At 39.8% G+C, this 15160-nt stretch overlaps 1 protein-coding gene across 5 annotated transcripts in view; it reads left to right on the top strand.

The window, feature by feature from the left end:
* The first annotated feature begins 3018 nt into the window (after window positions 1–3018).
* The window catches only part of citb (citron rho-interacting serine/threonine kinase b), a 49231-nt gene continuing 37089 nt past the window's right edge, over window positions 3019–15160 (top strand). For 4 of the 5 annotated variants that reach the window (XM_085293519.1, XM_085293518.1, XM_085293517.1 and 1 more), the window contains exons 1-4: window positions 3020–3285; window positions 7500–7609; window positions 9260–9403; window positions 9966–10085. In XM_085293519.1, the coding sequence (XP_085149645.1) occupies window positions 7601–7609; window positions 9260–9403; window positions 9966–10085 (273 nt within the window). In that variant the 5' untranslated portion in view covers window positions 3020–3285; window positions 7500–7600. Of the gene's footprint in view, window positions 3286–7499; window positions 7610–9259; window positions 9404–9965; window positions 10086–15160 lie in introns of all 5 variants that reach the window. The other variant, XM_085293515.1, reaches the window with a different exon arrangement.

Below are 15160 nucleotides of genomic sequence, written 5' to 3'. Positions count from 1 at the left end.
GGGATTAATCAACTGCTTAAAGCCTATTATTAGGGCTGATGATCAAAGGGACACAAATCAGACCAACCCCGGTGGTTCTTTATTATAGACTGTGGCTCCCTCTGTGGAAAAGATGATGATATTACATTCACCTTCCCCAAGTGATGAATAAGAGATGATCATCCTACTTTCACTACTTGCAGCTCTCTTCCTGCAGATCTGAAAAGTATTTTAGGATTGTGATGTGTTATAAATATTTATGCTATAAAACTGTATCTGAGCTCTTTCTGAATCATTGCCAATCCCTTTGTGTACAAAATGTTTTGAAACAAGTGAAGGTTATTATAGAGATTCATGACCAAAATATGTAAATTGTTGACATATTCTGTGAAGCTTCAGTATTTAGAAGCAGTCGGAACGACCAACAAAAGAAGACGAAGAGCTTTCTGCCTGTGCTGGATTGTGAGTGACAATTCTCCATCCCCTTTTCACGTCAGTTGCCTAATTAACTGATTGAGTAATCAATTTTAAAATCCTCTAAAGAGCAAAATTAGCTCCCTTAATAGTGACAGTTTGGAGTGAATATGAGCAGAGTCTTTTAGTACTTTGTGTTCTGTGCTTATGTAACACCAACCCTTAGTCATACAGGCCTGACTTTGCCTTTTTTTTTTTCAACTGATGCAAGGTTTGGCTTCCTGTTATGTAACAGAACCAGGCTCTTCAAACCTCTAGATTACTGTATTTCTCCGTGATAGCCCTCACCCTAAACCAACATAGCAGAACATACAGAATGCAGAAATGATGCTATATAAAATATTTTGCCAGTGGGTGGCAGTGTTTTTGCACTGCTCCTTCTGGTCAATGACTTGGAAAGCTTGTAACACCTGCAGAAGAGGTACTGCTCTTTCTGGGAATTTCAGTTTTTCCCTGTTGATAGTTTCTGCCATTCGTATGCTCAATAATATTTCCTAATGTTTACAGGAACAAAATAACCCCTAAATTCAAGAATCCTGTGCTTGCTCGCTTTAAAACAATTTGACACCAATCATCAGTCAATACAATATGGATGGTGGTCCATCCATATTACTTAATGCATGAGCAGTGGTGTACATTACAGTGAAATACAAGTGAAAACAGCCTTGGAAAAGGCCTGTTATTTTCCATCTTCACTTCAGAATTAAGCTGTGGTCTTAGACACATACAATACCTTGTTGCTAGGTAACATCAGTATGATGCCTGTGCTCAGCCCAGTACTCAAGATCACTTTGAAAATGCACCCTTATTTCACACTAATGCCAGTAAATTATGCTAACTAAAATATTCCATGAACAGTTTTGTCAGTAAATTGACTTCATTGTGACTTTAATGTTAATTGTAATCAGACTAACTTGTAATGACAGGTAAAATTTTACCATTTTATTCAATGTAGATCCACACTTGTATATATATTAGCTATAAAGGTTGGGAAAAGTACCAAGTGGAAACTTTACATACCTTTAATAACATGCTGGATTGTGCAGTGGCGTAAGCTAGAAGTAGCTCTATTTATAAATCATCACACATTTTTTCCTTCAGATATTTAAGGATCAACAAAACAAACATTATGTAATACTCTACTCCACAGATTTTGGTTTTCAGGTTTCCATAGCAGGTGTGTGTGTGCTATTTCTGAGTGTCATCCCAAGGTCTGTATGCTGAACTCTATAATTAAGGGCTCTTCCTGTATGTGTGCTTTTGCAAACACAGGCTGTTTCACAGTAACTGAAACAATGTAAAAGTGTTGTTAATGCACCAGATTCAAGGAGCAAAGAGGCAAAACTGGTCCGTTACCTACAGCAAGGAGGATGTGCAGAGTTGGAGATGAGAAAGTGGAGGTGTGAGCTGATTCAAGGCCAACATATGGGGGTATGCAGGCCTTAAGAAAGAAAAAAGATGGCTTTTGTTACACAACTAAGTCAGTGATTTCATAACCTTTTTTTAAGTATGAAAGACACGGAGATCTAATTAGCAGCCATAACAAAGCATAAGTGAGTACTTCCCATGTTCTCTGTCTGCCACTGATTACTGTCACACACACTAAATGTACAGTACTGTATTTTCACCTTGATAGCATTTTGTCCCTTCTGTTGCGTTGATGTAGTACTGCTTGCCAGGTTAGGTTCTGCCATCTGTTACAGAGTGTGTAATCTGTCACTGTGTGCGTGTAGTTTGCAAGTCAGTGCCACGGTGACGTGTCACTTAGATTGCCAGACACCAGGGACCTTGTTAAGTTGTGACATGACATGTACCATTATTCTGTTAGCCCATGTGCAATAATACTTTCATGTATATTGCACCTGGTTTCAGTACTTTAAGTGTACTTTGTTACAGAGCTATTAGACACCATTATGGTTTACTGCTTCTATTGGGCCTTACTGGGTTTAAGCTAAAAGAGGGAAAATATATGTGAAAATGCAACATGTGGCTGACTCAGCTGTTCACAGCTCCTGCCTTTATGTGGGAAAAGTCTTTCACAGTCCATGCAAATGGGCTGATTAATTACTTTGCTGATTTAAAGTAATTTAAAAAAGATTACTATTGTAGGTTACAAACCATATTTGGCCGACAACCTTGGAGTACTTGAGTCTTTTTCCGTCAACTTGAAAATGAAAACAGATATTTGCTGTAACAGCACTCTTGTCCTGTCAGTTATTAGACTGCAGCTCTGCTCCTCAATTAGAAGCTGTTTAATAATGGTCACTGCATTTAGAAACTAATGAGGTGCCCAGTTTAAGAAGTCTTAAGCAAAATAAATGATGTACAGTACGTGGATCAGGCTGCTGACATTAGTGTGATTAGTTCTGGCTGCTACAGAATAGAGAGGAAGACAGAATTTGGGGAACGGTAAGGGTGAACAGATGACAAATAAGTGAGAGAGAGATAGCTTCCTCTCACACTATGGTATGTGATCTGGTCTGCTGCATTACTCTACAATGCATTTTCTATGTAGTCCTCCACTCCCTCCCTCTCTCCACTCTCTGTAAGCAGTAATCTCCAGTCGCTCTCACTGCCTCGCAGCTTTCTGCCCTGCCACAGCGCATCTCTCTCTCTCTCTCTCTCTCTCTCTATCTCTCTCTCTCACTCTCTCTCCTTTCGGCTCTACTTTCTCCCCAGTGAGGATGACAACCCCGAATTTGATGAACCAGCGAAGCTCTCATTCCGGCTGGTGGCTTCTGAGGGAGACCCCACATGAATGGGCTTACTGGACGAGGAGGTGCCGCGTCTAAGGAGCTTCGTAGGAAACCTGTCAGCTGTAGCAGTCGCTGAGTGAGTGTTATACTATTTTACTTAGGGTTTCTGTCAAGAATAAAGAATGAGTGAGGGTGATGACTGGATCGGGGAAAGAATGAAACCAGGATTTTATTGCTTTTCAGGTGTGACAGTGCATTATTTCCCCTTTAAGCATGCTGGAACCATTAGTTGACTGATTGATTGTCTGACACTACAGCTGAGGATTTATAGACTTATGAGATAACTAAGGCAGCGTTGAGCTTACGCAGCAGCTGTATCCCGTCTGTCAGGGCTGAGCACTGTTCTTGGTCACGACACTGAAATGCTGTGCCTTTGTTTGCCCATCTCTCTTCATCGCTGTGCTTACTGTAGCATACACTCATACAGATGGCTATCACTCCCTAGGGTTGTGTTCAAACTCACCATTGTTTGTAAATGGTCAGATTACGATCACATCAGGCTTTTCCAAACATCTATCTATACTAAGAGTGGGGAAGTTTTGAAACAAAGTTGACATGACTATTTATCATGTAAGGATTTTTCAGGTGATCTTAGCTCACTTTAACAATCCACTTGGCTGTAATAGTTATATGTGGAAAAAGGTCTGAAATAACAAAGTCTGATAAAGTCAGAAAAAGTGTAACAAGATGAAGGCTGTGGTTGGTGGAAGGCATCTCTATGGTAACAGCAGGTTATGCCAAGGTTAGAAGAGAGGTGAAGGAAGCTTGGGGCTTCTTTCTGGCGCACATTTAGGTGGATTGCAAATTACGTTACTGACGGGACTTAAGAGGATCAGCAAAACCGAATATTAATGAGGAAATTGTGAAAGAAAACAGAGGAAATTTACATACAATAAACTGTGTAAAAGTATTAAACACAACTCAAACCAGGGAGGGGGGATTTCTAAACTTCATCTACAGTATTCTGACTATATTTAATTTAAAACAGTTCATCAGGAGGGTTGGTTTGTTGGAGTTTCATCTCTAGTTTCCTGTTTGCGGAGGCAGGCCAGTCTGATGGTAGAGGGCAAAGAAAGAATAGAAGACACCGAGAAACTCTCGGCAGTAAAGATCTTCCAATGTTAATGCGAGCAGCGACGAGAGAGAGTTCGCTGCACCACATCCTCAAGTGTCATTTCCCCAAAAGGCTCCTTTAGAAGCCCACACTGATCCTCTTTGTCATTTGGATTTGAAGTATAACGATGAGCTAGATTTGTGAAGTGGTTTTCCAAATGCTCAGCATAAATTGTGACATTCATTCAATTTGATCGCCGAAAATGGCTGTCTCTGGAGCTCCAGAGCATTCAGTAGCTAGTCCGTAGCACTGATGGAGCTAGTTAAAAGTAAAAGTGTTTTTGGTGCCACGTCGTGAATGTAGGACAGGTTTTAGGAAGGCTAACCAGTCAGTTAGTGATTAAAGTCTAACTGTGGTCTGCACATTTTAACATGGCAGCAGATCTGTCTACAACTGGCTGCTTGGTAACTGGAAGCATTGAAGTGCAGCTCTGAATACCATTTTAACTGTTTCAGGGTGGAATTTTCCTATAAAGCTTATGTAACAACTGATATTTCTGGCCAGTGTTTATTTTGAATGTGCTAGTTCTTCATGCTGTAAGTATAAAAACCTCTAGTGTCACTTGAATTGCCTTAAAACCTCTATCTTATGGAAAATAGTATCTTATATCAATTTCTGATATTCCCATGCACTAGGCCTATGATGGACCTTCAAATTAATATTACTGTAGTCAAGCACCAAATAACATGGATAAGGCTATATTAGTAGTAGCCTTCAAAACTAAAATGCTAGCAGGAAACTGTGGAGCTAGAGAGCCTTGCACTGGGGTATTGTTAATTTGTCGTTGTCATGACAATCAGCATAAAATCTCACAGTATACATGGAAAAGATGGCCTGAAAGATCAACTTAGAGGGAAGTGGTTGAAAGAAAGACATTGAGCTTGTTCTTAGGGAGAATCTGTCCCACTACAAAGTTGCAACAGGTCTGTGATTCACCGCTGCCCATACAGTGGCCGTGGCCCTTGGTCACCTAGACTGAATGTGGAGCAACACCATGACTGGGATGCAACCTCTCTCCACTCTCCTCCTCTTCAACAACTCTGACTCACAGCCCAGCACGCATTATTCAGCCCACGAAAAAGAGCTCTTCGAATGAAGCCAGTGTTCTTCTCGGAGCTCTCATTTGTCTCATTTAAAGTTTTTCTGGAGTTGTTTTGATTGCACTAGCACGCCAAACTATGTTCAGGATTTGAACACTGTTAAGTTTGAACAACACAAATCTAGAGATGTTCAGTGGATACAGATTGGCTAGCTCAGAGGTCAAACTGTCTTTCCTGTTGTTGCAATGAGGTTTTAAAAGTATAGTTATTAGTAATTGCTTTGTGGGAGCTAATTATTGCTGAGGAGAAGCCCAGCTGCACAGTCTGTTAGCTCAGCTGATTATGGGCAGTCAGCTAGCACTCGAATTTTAGAGGAAGACAGCCAGATCTGAATCCCATCTGGTGCCTCATGCTCGGATGGCACCCCTAACCACCAACTTTACAACTGGCTGGCTGCAGATGAAGTTCTCCACATTGTTAAGAAGTGTCAGCACATATAGATTCATTAGTGGCTTTGAGCCTCTTAGACCCACAAGCAGACATGAACCAAAGGCACATAAATCTTCTGTGCCTCTCTGAGTCAAAACAATTTCACAGGAGTGAAAATCTTTTGGGGATCACACTTGCAAAATTGTTTTTCTAACCGCACCGTCACCATTGAATACAAATGGGACTTTTTGACATCTCATATAAAGTATACAGAGGGAACATGCGCCTCTGACGTGATGTGCTTACAGGCTGAAAAATCATCAGGTGCATGAGGAAGCTAACCTCATGCATCATCACCCATTACAAGCCACCTGCTCCTGCATCATGTTGTGCCAGTGAAACTTGAACTCTAGGCTGATGCAGCTTGGGCACATGCTGCGTGGCCTGTTGTGATACCGGACAGAACACTCAAAAAAAAAAACCTTGAAGCATGATGATTACAGAATGTCAGATTTCCGGAGGAAGTATTAGTAAGCACCAGCAGCGTCTTTAGAAGTTCACAGTGTGTGTTGTTCATCTGCATAGTGAGCACAGCTTAGTTTCCACTTAGAAATCCATGCAGTCTTCTGGTAAACATCCTGATTATGGAAAAAATAGCAAAATTTCACTAACAGAGTATTGTCAAGAAACGGAAGTTTTCCTGCTATGTTCATTTCTTTAGAGACATTACCAGCCATCTAAACCCTAAGCTTAAACATTATCTGTACATATTCTGACTTCATTATTTGAAATTTCGCTATCTTTAATATGACCATCCCCCACTGCAAAAGCATTTATATGGCAGAAAATCAGAGGAACCAAACTAGATGCCCTTAAAACAAAATAATAAAGCATTTAAATAGTAAATTAAATGTCTTATGAACACAGTGCAGCGGCAGTAGAGCACATACAGTAGTTGAGCTTGAGCCGAGCTTGTTACTGTAGCGAGGAGTGGGAGGTGAGCCTGTGCTTTTAATAGACATCCTGCCTCTGCCACTCATTCTTGTGCATGCTACTTGATCACAAAAGCTGCCAAATATATCCAGTGGTGGTAAAAGAGGCTGTTGTTGTGAACACGAGCAGGCTATTTTTAGTCTCTACCAGGAGAGAATATATGATCACGTATTTGATCAGCACAGTGGTTTGCTTACTAAATATCTAAGCTGTGAACAGCATCCTTTATCTTCTAGTCATCTGTGGTATCATGTTAATGGAGTAAGTGTTAATGTATAAAGTGTCGCTGCTCTGGAATGACTCTGTGCTATGTGAATTTCGCAAGTCTTCAGTGTTTGTTTGATAAATGCTATTTTTGGTATGAAAGTGAGCATTTGAGTTGAGATTTAAAGTGTATGTAATCACGGTACATTTGCCCGAGTCACTACATGCAGTAAACAGGATTTAATCTAGTTTTGGTTTGATAGTTTTGACAATATACCACTTATTTACTTTTTACATATGTAAACACATAGACACATGAATTCTGTTATGTATGGTCACAGGAACTATCCCAACTGACTTATGGAATAAGTCATCTATACAGTATGATTATGAAAGGTAAGTGTTTTACATAAGAGCACTGAGTCAGCCCTTCATATTTCAAGAGAGGATAAGCAGAAACTGTTTATTGTAATGTGTCTCTAACTGCTATCCGTTCCCTCTCACCTACAGATTAATGACTGCATCTATCAACTCTCCTGATAAGACCATCTCCTTTGGCACAGCCTCATTACTTTAAAAGCACCAAAACAAAGGCCAGGATTGCCAGACACATGTCACAGGTATAACTTTTCACATGGTAAGAGTTTGTTTCTAGAGTCAGCCATCTGTTTGCCAGTTTGCCTTGCCTGATGTGTTTTTCTGTATGTTTGGAATTTCTGGCTATTTACCCTTGTGGCTACACTATGTGCTTTACCTTTAACGGCTATGGTAAGAATAAAAATCTCTCAGGTTCAGCAACTGCTGTGAAAAATATACTAATTAATCCTGACTGATGTGATGTAAGTGATGCTTAGCAAAGAAGCTGCATAATCTTTCTCATAAAGTTGTCGTGATAAAGGTGATGAAACATTTAAAAATATTAAATTCAGTTTTATTTATATTGCATCGCTAATATATATTGTAATATATCTATATCACTAAAGCACTTCTGGATGGATGCAAACTGCATTTCGTTGCCCTGTACCTGTGCATGTGCAATGACAATAAAGTTGAATTCTATTCTAATTCTATTCTATCAAATCATAACATCCATCCCATCAAGACACTTTATACTGGGAGGTAAAGACCTTACAATAATAGAGACAAACCCCAACAATCAGATGCCCTTGTGTGAGCATCCACTTGGTAACTGTGGGGAGGCAAAACTCCAGGCTCGGAGAAGGGGTCCCTTCACCCCCATCTGAGTACGGGGTGTGGGGAACTGAACTGAGAAGGTGCTCAGACATTTACAAGTGAAATAAGGATCCTTATGAATTGTGAATCATGCTAAGCTACATTAGTCCAAGAATAAAAACATGGAGTTGAAAAATGGTCCCTTTTAATTTTTGTTTTGCTGCACAAGCTCATCAACAAATGTTACCATTTTATTTCATAGCTTACACAAGTTAATTCTCACAAACAGATATATTATTTTGTTGAATGTGCTCTACTGATTGGTGGTGAGATTCAGTTTTGTATTGACTGTTTGTTTTTGTATGCAACTCTATCAAAATACTCAAAGTTAGGCATCTGGTTCAGTACATCGAACCAAGCAGCTCGTAACACAAAGAATCCATCAGTGAGGGAGCAGTAATATCTCAGCTACTTCAACACCTCCGTCTCGTTCTTAAGCACATATTTAAACCTGTCAGAAGGAAACTTTGCTGACTTGTAAGATCTGGCTAATGTAATCTGTATGACTCAAAACATACCTCTTATAACACCTCCACAAGCCCCAACCAGATGAAGATATAATGAGCAGTGTACTTCAGTGTCCTGAGTCACATATAAATGTGTGCAGATTTACACCAATCCACCTTTATTCATGTCACTGTATTTCTCTGAGCTGTCTGCTGAAAGACTTGTGAGTGACACATCATTTTGGATTCCTGTACCACACTGACCCTTTGGTTTTACTGGCTGCAACACCCATGCCGTGGTGCTGTGTTTTCGTGAGCATGTGTCTGCATTGTGACTGTGTTAGTGCTGCTATAGACTAAGCGCTGTCACAGTATCTGTGACTGTGCTGCCTGTCCTGCTGTTTCTCTGCTTTCCAACCCTCCTCTTGGCCTGTAATGCTATAATGGCAAATGTAATTGTAACATCAATCACTACCAATGACATGTGGCACCAAACAAGTCTACTGCACTTTTACACAGACACACACAGACAGATAAGCATATTACATGCATGTTGTGACAATTGCACAAATATACTGTTTTTCCTTTCAGGTTGAGCAAGAGATCTCGCTCATTCAGAGGAAGATGTCTGACCTTGAGTCAGTGCTCCAGCAAAAGGACATAGAGTTGAAGGCCTCAGAGACTCAGAGGACAATCCTAGAACAGGATCTGGCCACTTATATCACCGAATGCAGTGTGAGTATCTCCAGGGATTATAAGACAGAGACATAGCACTGGAAAGAGTGTGAAATCTATGGAAACATTTGCTAAAAGCAAAACTGAAACTGAACTACCAGGTAAAAAGTTTTAGTACGCCTTATTTTGGAGCAAAATCGATTTTTATTAGATTTAACAGGAGATTTTATATTAACGTTTTTTATGATGTGTGACTACTGGAATTAATCAAGCACCAGAAGTGTCTCATGATGGTTGGGAAGTGGTAAGAACTGCTTCTACAAGAACTTTGTATTACTACAATCGCTAGCATATGGGCTGCTTCCTCATATGCATGTGTGTGTATGCCATATATACTATGACTCTTGCTGTCAATTCACTAAAATGCAATGGTAGATGAACAAGATATTGGAAATACTACTTAGCTGATGATAGTACGATTCAACAGCATCCAAAAAGTGAAACAACACCTATTTAACACTAACTATTTATTTCAGGATTTTGATATCAGGTTGATTTATTTTCAGCTGAGTATTCCCAACAAAGTGTCAGCTGACTGAACACAAGTTTGTCTTGATTTCAGAGTCTAAAGCGTAGTTTGGAACAGGCTCGTATGGAAGTGACACAGGAGGACGATAAAGCACTGCAGCTTCTTCATGACATCCGGGAGCAAAGCAACAAACTTCAGGAGATCAAAGAACAGGTAGGACGACATTTCGGGTGTCACATTAGGTCAGCTGGCTGAGAGTACACCTGATGCTGTGGGCTCAGAATTGAATAATTAATGAGGAAATTAGTCAGCTCTCTACTGTTGCAATCATTTTTTGATTTCATTAAGTTTTGTTCTTTTGAGTGAAAAGACTTTTCTTTAGTGACTGTTTTCCCCTTCGTTTTCCAATGAGTATTCATGCAGTACTTTGCAGTGAAGGGAAGTACAGTATTACATAAATAACGAATTGTTTTTCAAAAAGAACATTTTAAGAGGATTTCATAATGGCAGTCAGATGGAGCAGGTCGAGCCACCAAGGCTGAGTGTGTGGGTTGTGAGTGTTAATTAGACAGGCACATGATGCTGAAACCCCACAGCTAGGGATGGGAATTGATAAGAATTTAGTGAGTCCGATTGCACTATCTATATCACGTGTCGATTGTCATTGGGTTCTCATTGGCTCTGTTTTGAGAGTCAGCACCATCACTAAGCAGCAATGAAGAAAATACATTCATGCAAATGAATTGCAAGCTGTGGGTCAAATGTTTGTGCATGTTTGCTGAGCTATTTCCCCTCTTTGTTGTGATCAGTGAGGAGTTGTTACTCAAAAAGTCATTATTTAACATAATACACGCTTTTATTTTCATGCAATGCAGTACGTTTCTAAATTACTCCAAGGAAAAAGTAATTTGTTGTACTACCTGTTACATTACGTTCATGTTACTCTGTAAAAAGCTGAAACACACTGTCTCATAATCACTATTTTACAATATAAACAACCCCACACACCAACACAAATCCCTAACGAGGACACACATCTCTAAGATCTTTCTCTTAACAGAATACAAAGCTGACCGCACAAAGCAAAGATGAAAACCAGCACAAAAAAGCGATCGCTGCAGTGATTCTGCTTTAGAAACACGAACAGGTAGAAAGGGAGGCTGCAGCCTGACTGCTCATCTGCTTGTTACCTGTTGAAGTTCAGGGTCTGTCTGCATTCACTCAGCTTTCACCCTGGGTTCTTGGCTAGCTTAGCGTTAGCATGCTGTCTTGGCAGATGCTTGCAAAGAAAGTTGTGTTAGCAGCATAATGCGGCTGTTCCTGCCCTGGATGCAGTTTTAAGCTTTATCATTTATCTCGTCCTTTTGTGCAATAAAAATAAATGCGCATATCCAAGCTCTAGACTGCATCACTATTTTCCTCTTCTGAAATCAGCTGATTGTAGCACAAGTGCAAGAATGGATAACTGGGATCGACAGGCAAGGAGACTAACAGTTCCAATGAATTGGACTACTGGGAACTGGTTCTTGATTCCCATGCCTACCCACAACAGGCTGTAGGGGTGCAATCAGTATAGCATTACCTACATCATGTGTAGAAATGCCTCATGTTGGAGTACCCTCTTAATGTAAATGATTGTGGTTTTTTTAATCCTTGAAAAACCATTTTTTATACATGTATATATTCAATTTACGGTATATGGATGGAGCGCATGTACAGCGCTTTATTGGAAAAAGGTTTGTTTACCACAAGCCTGAGAAAGAACTCATCAAAGGTTTAGTTCACTCCTCTGTTTGTAAGACCTTGCTTTATTAGGCTGAGTTGATCGTGCAGTTTTTAAGATGTTAAAATACAGTGAGTCTGTAAAGTGCTTCGACTCAGTGAGTCTCTTTGGAATCAAGAATATGTCTGATATCAAATGAGACAGGAGTGTACACACAGCTCTTAATTAATGAAATCAAAAGTGATGAGTGTGTGGCATGTGTTTGTGCGAGCATGTATAGTTCTGCAGGGGTGACGGCACAACATGAAAGAACGTTGCCAGCTGTGAGAATCAAGCTGATACAAGATTGACAATTTAGGACAAGAGATAAGGAGCATGAAAAATCATCTTCCTGGCATTATGCACCATTTTTTTTCTTAAAAAGCAACCTGTTTTCCTCAGCCTACACTAGTGCCGGTTACCAAGCACTGAATACAGGGAATATAACTGGTTGCCATGGTGATGAGAGCCATATACCTACAAGTGAGGAGAGCGCTGATGCAGTGGGCAGGCTGTCGTGATGAGGTGTTGGGGCCTTAGCTCATACTGTTTGGAAAACAGAAATTTTGACCATCACTTCATATTCTCCTTAAACAAACAGTGATCCGTGTGATGTAAGAGATTGCAAAATACCACTCGGATTAATAAATTGTCCAGAAAAAAAGTGATGGAAGTATTTTCTGGGGGGGAAGAAAATGGAAAAAAAAGCTTGAAATGGAGGGTGATATCCTGTCACAAAGCTGTAAAGTCACTTTGCGAAGTGAGGATAGTTATCACATTGTCTTTTTGGAAAGTTACAGAGATGTTGGACACAGAGCAGAATCAGTTTACAGCTTGCTTTTCACGTAAAGCATACTGTGGCCCCGGGGATCCCTCAGCAGGAGTCTGAGGAAGTTGTTTTTGTGTCTGTTTGTTTCTTTTTCTCAACATTTCAGTACTAGTATTCATTTTAGCGTGTTACTGTGCAGAGCTCAGACTGATAACCTGAGAGTGCAGTCAGTCTCACTGAGTTAAGTTAACAGCAGTGAGATTAGGGTTGTGGTTGATTGTGCTGGGGTACTAAAATATCAAACATTATTAGGTGTTTTCTTTTCAGTTTTCTTCTTATATGGAAGCCCTTCATGGATAAATTCTGACTAAAATAAAAAGAATTCAGACTACACTGTCAAATTTGTGAGGGTTTTCTGCTGCTCGTGTGTATTATACAGCTCTGTGTTCCCACTGGTGCCTCCCAGCAGGGTATTTACACCAGCTAAATCCTGCATTTCATCTTGAATAGCATCTGTCTCCCACGCTCTGTCACATGACTGCAGTGTTTATCACTTTTGTGCAGTGTTGGATCAACAAAGAGAGATTGGGGATAGATTCATTTACAAAGAGAAGAACTCTGTGCCAAAGCCAGGAAGACCTGCAAACATATAGAAAGAGACAGTTTCACTGAAGATACAAGAGTAAATAAGACCCACAGAAAAGCACACGGTTCCTTTTTTCTGCTGTATCAACAAAAAAACGTTAGAAGTCATGAAATTTAAGAAAGTACCAAGAAAGAGTGCATGAACTGTGTCTGCATATATACATAATAGAATACTGCATACAAAAAATGTTAGACTTTAAAAAACCCTGCCCAACAATGGTTTGAATTTAGTTTTGCTCCTAATAGGTCCGTCTGTGGAACAGTCCCAAACTAAGCCATGAGATGAGCGAAGATTTTGGCCAGGACTGAGTCCTGTTGACTTTCATTGTTATCAGTTGCAAACTCATGCAAATTTCAAGAGCCTAACATTTTTCTTACTGAGTGGAAATAACTAAAACAACATTTAAGACAAATTCGATTAAAATTTTTTAGTATAGCACAAAATCACAACAATGGTTGCCTGCTTTATATTGTAATATATTATAATAATAGAGAGAAAACTAATAAAGTAATGAAGAGAAAACCCACCAATCACACAATCGCCTACAGCATAAGCAAGCACTCGGCAACAGTGGGAAGGAGAAACTTCCTTTTAACAGGAAGAAATCTGAGGCAGGACCAGGCTCAGGGAGGGGCGGGGCCATCTGCTGCGACCGGTTGGAGAGAGGTGAGGAAAGAGGTGCGTCAAGGAGAAGTGCTCAGTGCATCATGGGAAATCCCCAACAGCCTATCGCTATTGCAGCATAACTAAGGGAGGATTAAGGGTCACCTGATCCAGCTCTAACTGCAAAACTAAAAAAAGGAAGAAAAAAAGATTTAAACCTAATCTTACAAGTAGAGAGAGTTTCTGTCTCCTGAATCCAACCTGGAAGCTGGTTCAATAGGAGAGGAACATGAAAGCTGAACACTCTGCTTTTAAATATTCTAGGAACCAGAAATAACCCTGCACTCTGAAATGCTCCATTAGGCTGATATGGTACAATGCGGTCCAAGTAAGCGCACCACCCAAATAAAACTAAAAACGCAAGGTTTGAAACATCAGAACACAATTCAGAATCAGAATTTTTACCTCTAATAAGGTGAAAATTGCAAACTACCTTAGAAACAATACATTTATGGATCCTTATGTATTTGTCTTGTGAAGTGAGCAAGTAGGAACAATTTAATGTCATTAATTTGCTTCTTTTTCCTGTTTTTTTCCTTTGAGTTTATCAATTCTTAAAAAAAAATCCGCATAGAAAAGAAAACAGATTAATTTATTTACTTTTTTGTTTGTTTGTTTGTTTGCTTTTTTCTTTACAAGTAAACACAGATTTGAAGATCTCAGTCTTTAGGGGTTTGAGGGTGTTAACAGTGGCTTCCTTCATTGCATCAGCTCATCTAAGTTTTGAATGTCATGTCTTGTCTCAGAGTTTTTTTTTCTGTGCAGGTGTGTGAGCCACAATTATGTTCCATCTCAAGAAAAGACCGCTGCTGTGATTCAGCAATTCACAAGCTGTATTTGTTTAGCACACTGAAAGCTTTCTTTTTCATTTCTTTAGGCCAAATCATCGTTCTGCTAAAGAATTAGTGGAATTGGAGAAACATTTCTAACCCATAATCATGATTATTGTCACTATCAAATGGGAGATGTACCTATGGATCCAATGAATTGTCACTATAATGGAAACTGCCTTGCTTTAATGGAGCCAAAGTGGTCATGGTGGAGGCAAATGTTTACTTCAACATGGTGCCAAACCAGCTCAGTGATGTTTTTCTTCCTGGCCCACAGCAGTACATTCTGACAATGTGGGGACTCTTCGGATCACCATGTCTGATGCTGTGTGCTTCGACATAGACCAGTTTTAATCTGCGTCGGCTGAGCACCAATGCTCCCTGGATGCACAATGATGCTAGTTTTTATTAGACTGACAAACAGGCTGATGTACCCTGTAAGCAGATGAGGTGGTTAAAATTAGATTTGTTATGCAGTGACTAATTACTGTTTAACAGACATCTGCAAATGACTGTGGCCGATCATTGTTTCTACATTCTTTTCTCCTTTTAACGGTCTTTTCATAAATGTTTATTTTCCTCTACTATGTGATGAGTTTTGAACGTGTGCCTGGGACT

The sequence above is a fragment of the Mchenga conophoros genome, linkage group LG12 (genome assembly GCF_057382185.1).
Source record: "Mchenga conophoros isolate Kocher_MC1m ecotype Shallow Benthic linkage group LG12, M_conophoros_male_GT1.1, whole genome shotgun sequence".
NCBI lineage: Eukaryota > Metazoa > Chordata > Actinopteri > Cichliformes > Cichlidae > Mchenga > Mchenga conophoros.
This window is presented reverse-complemented; position numbering and strand designations above follow the sequence as displayed.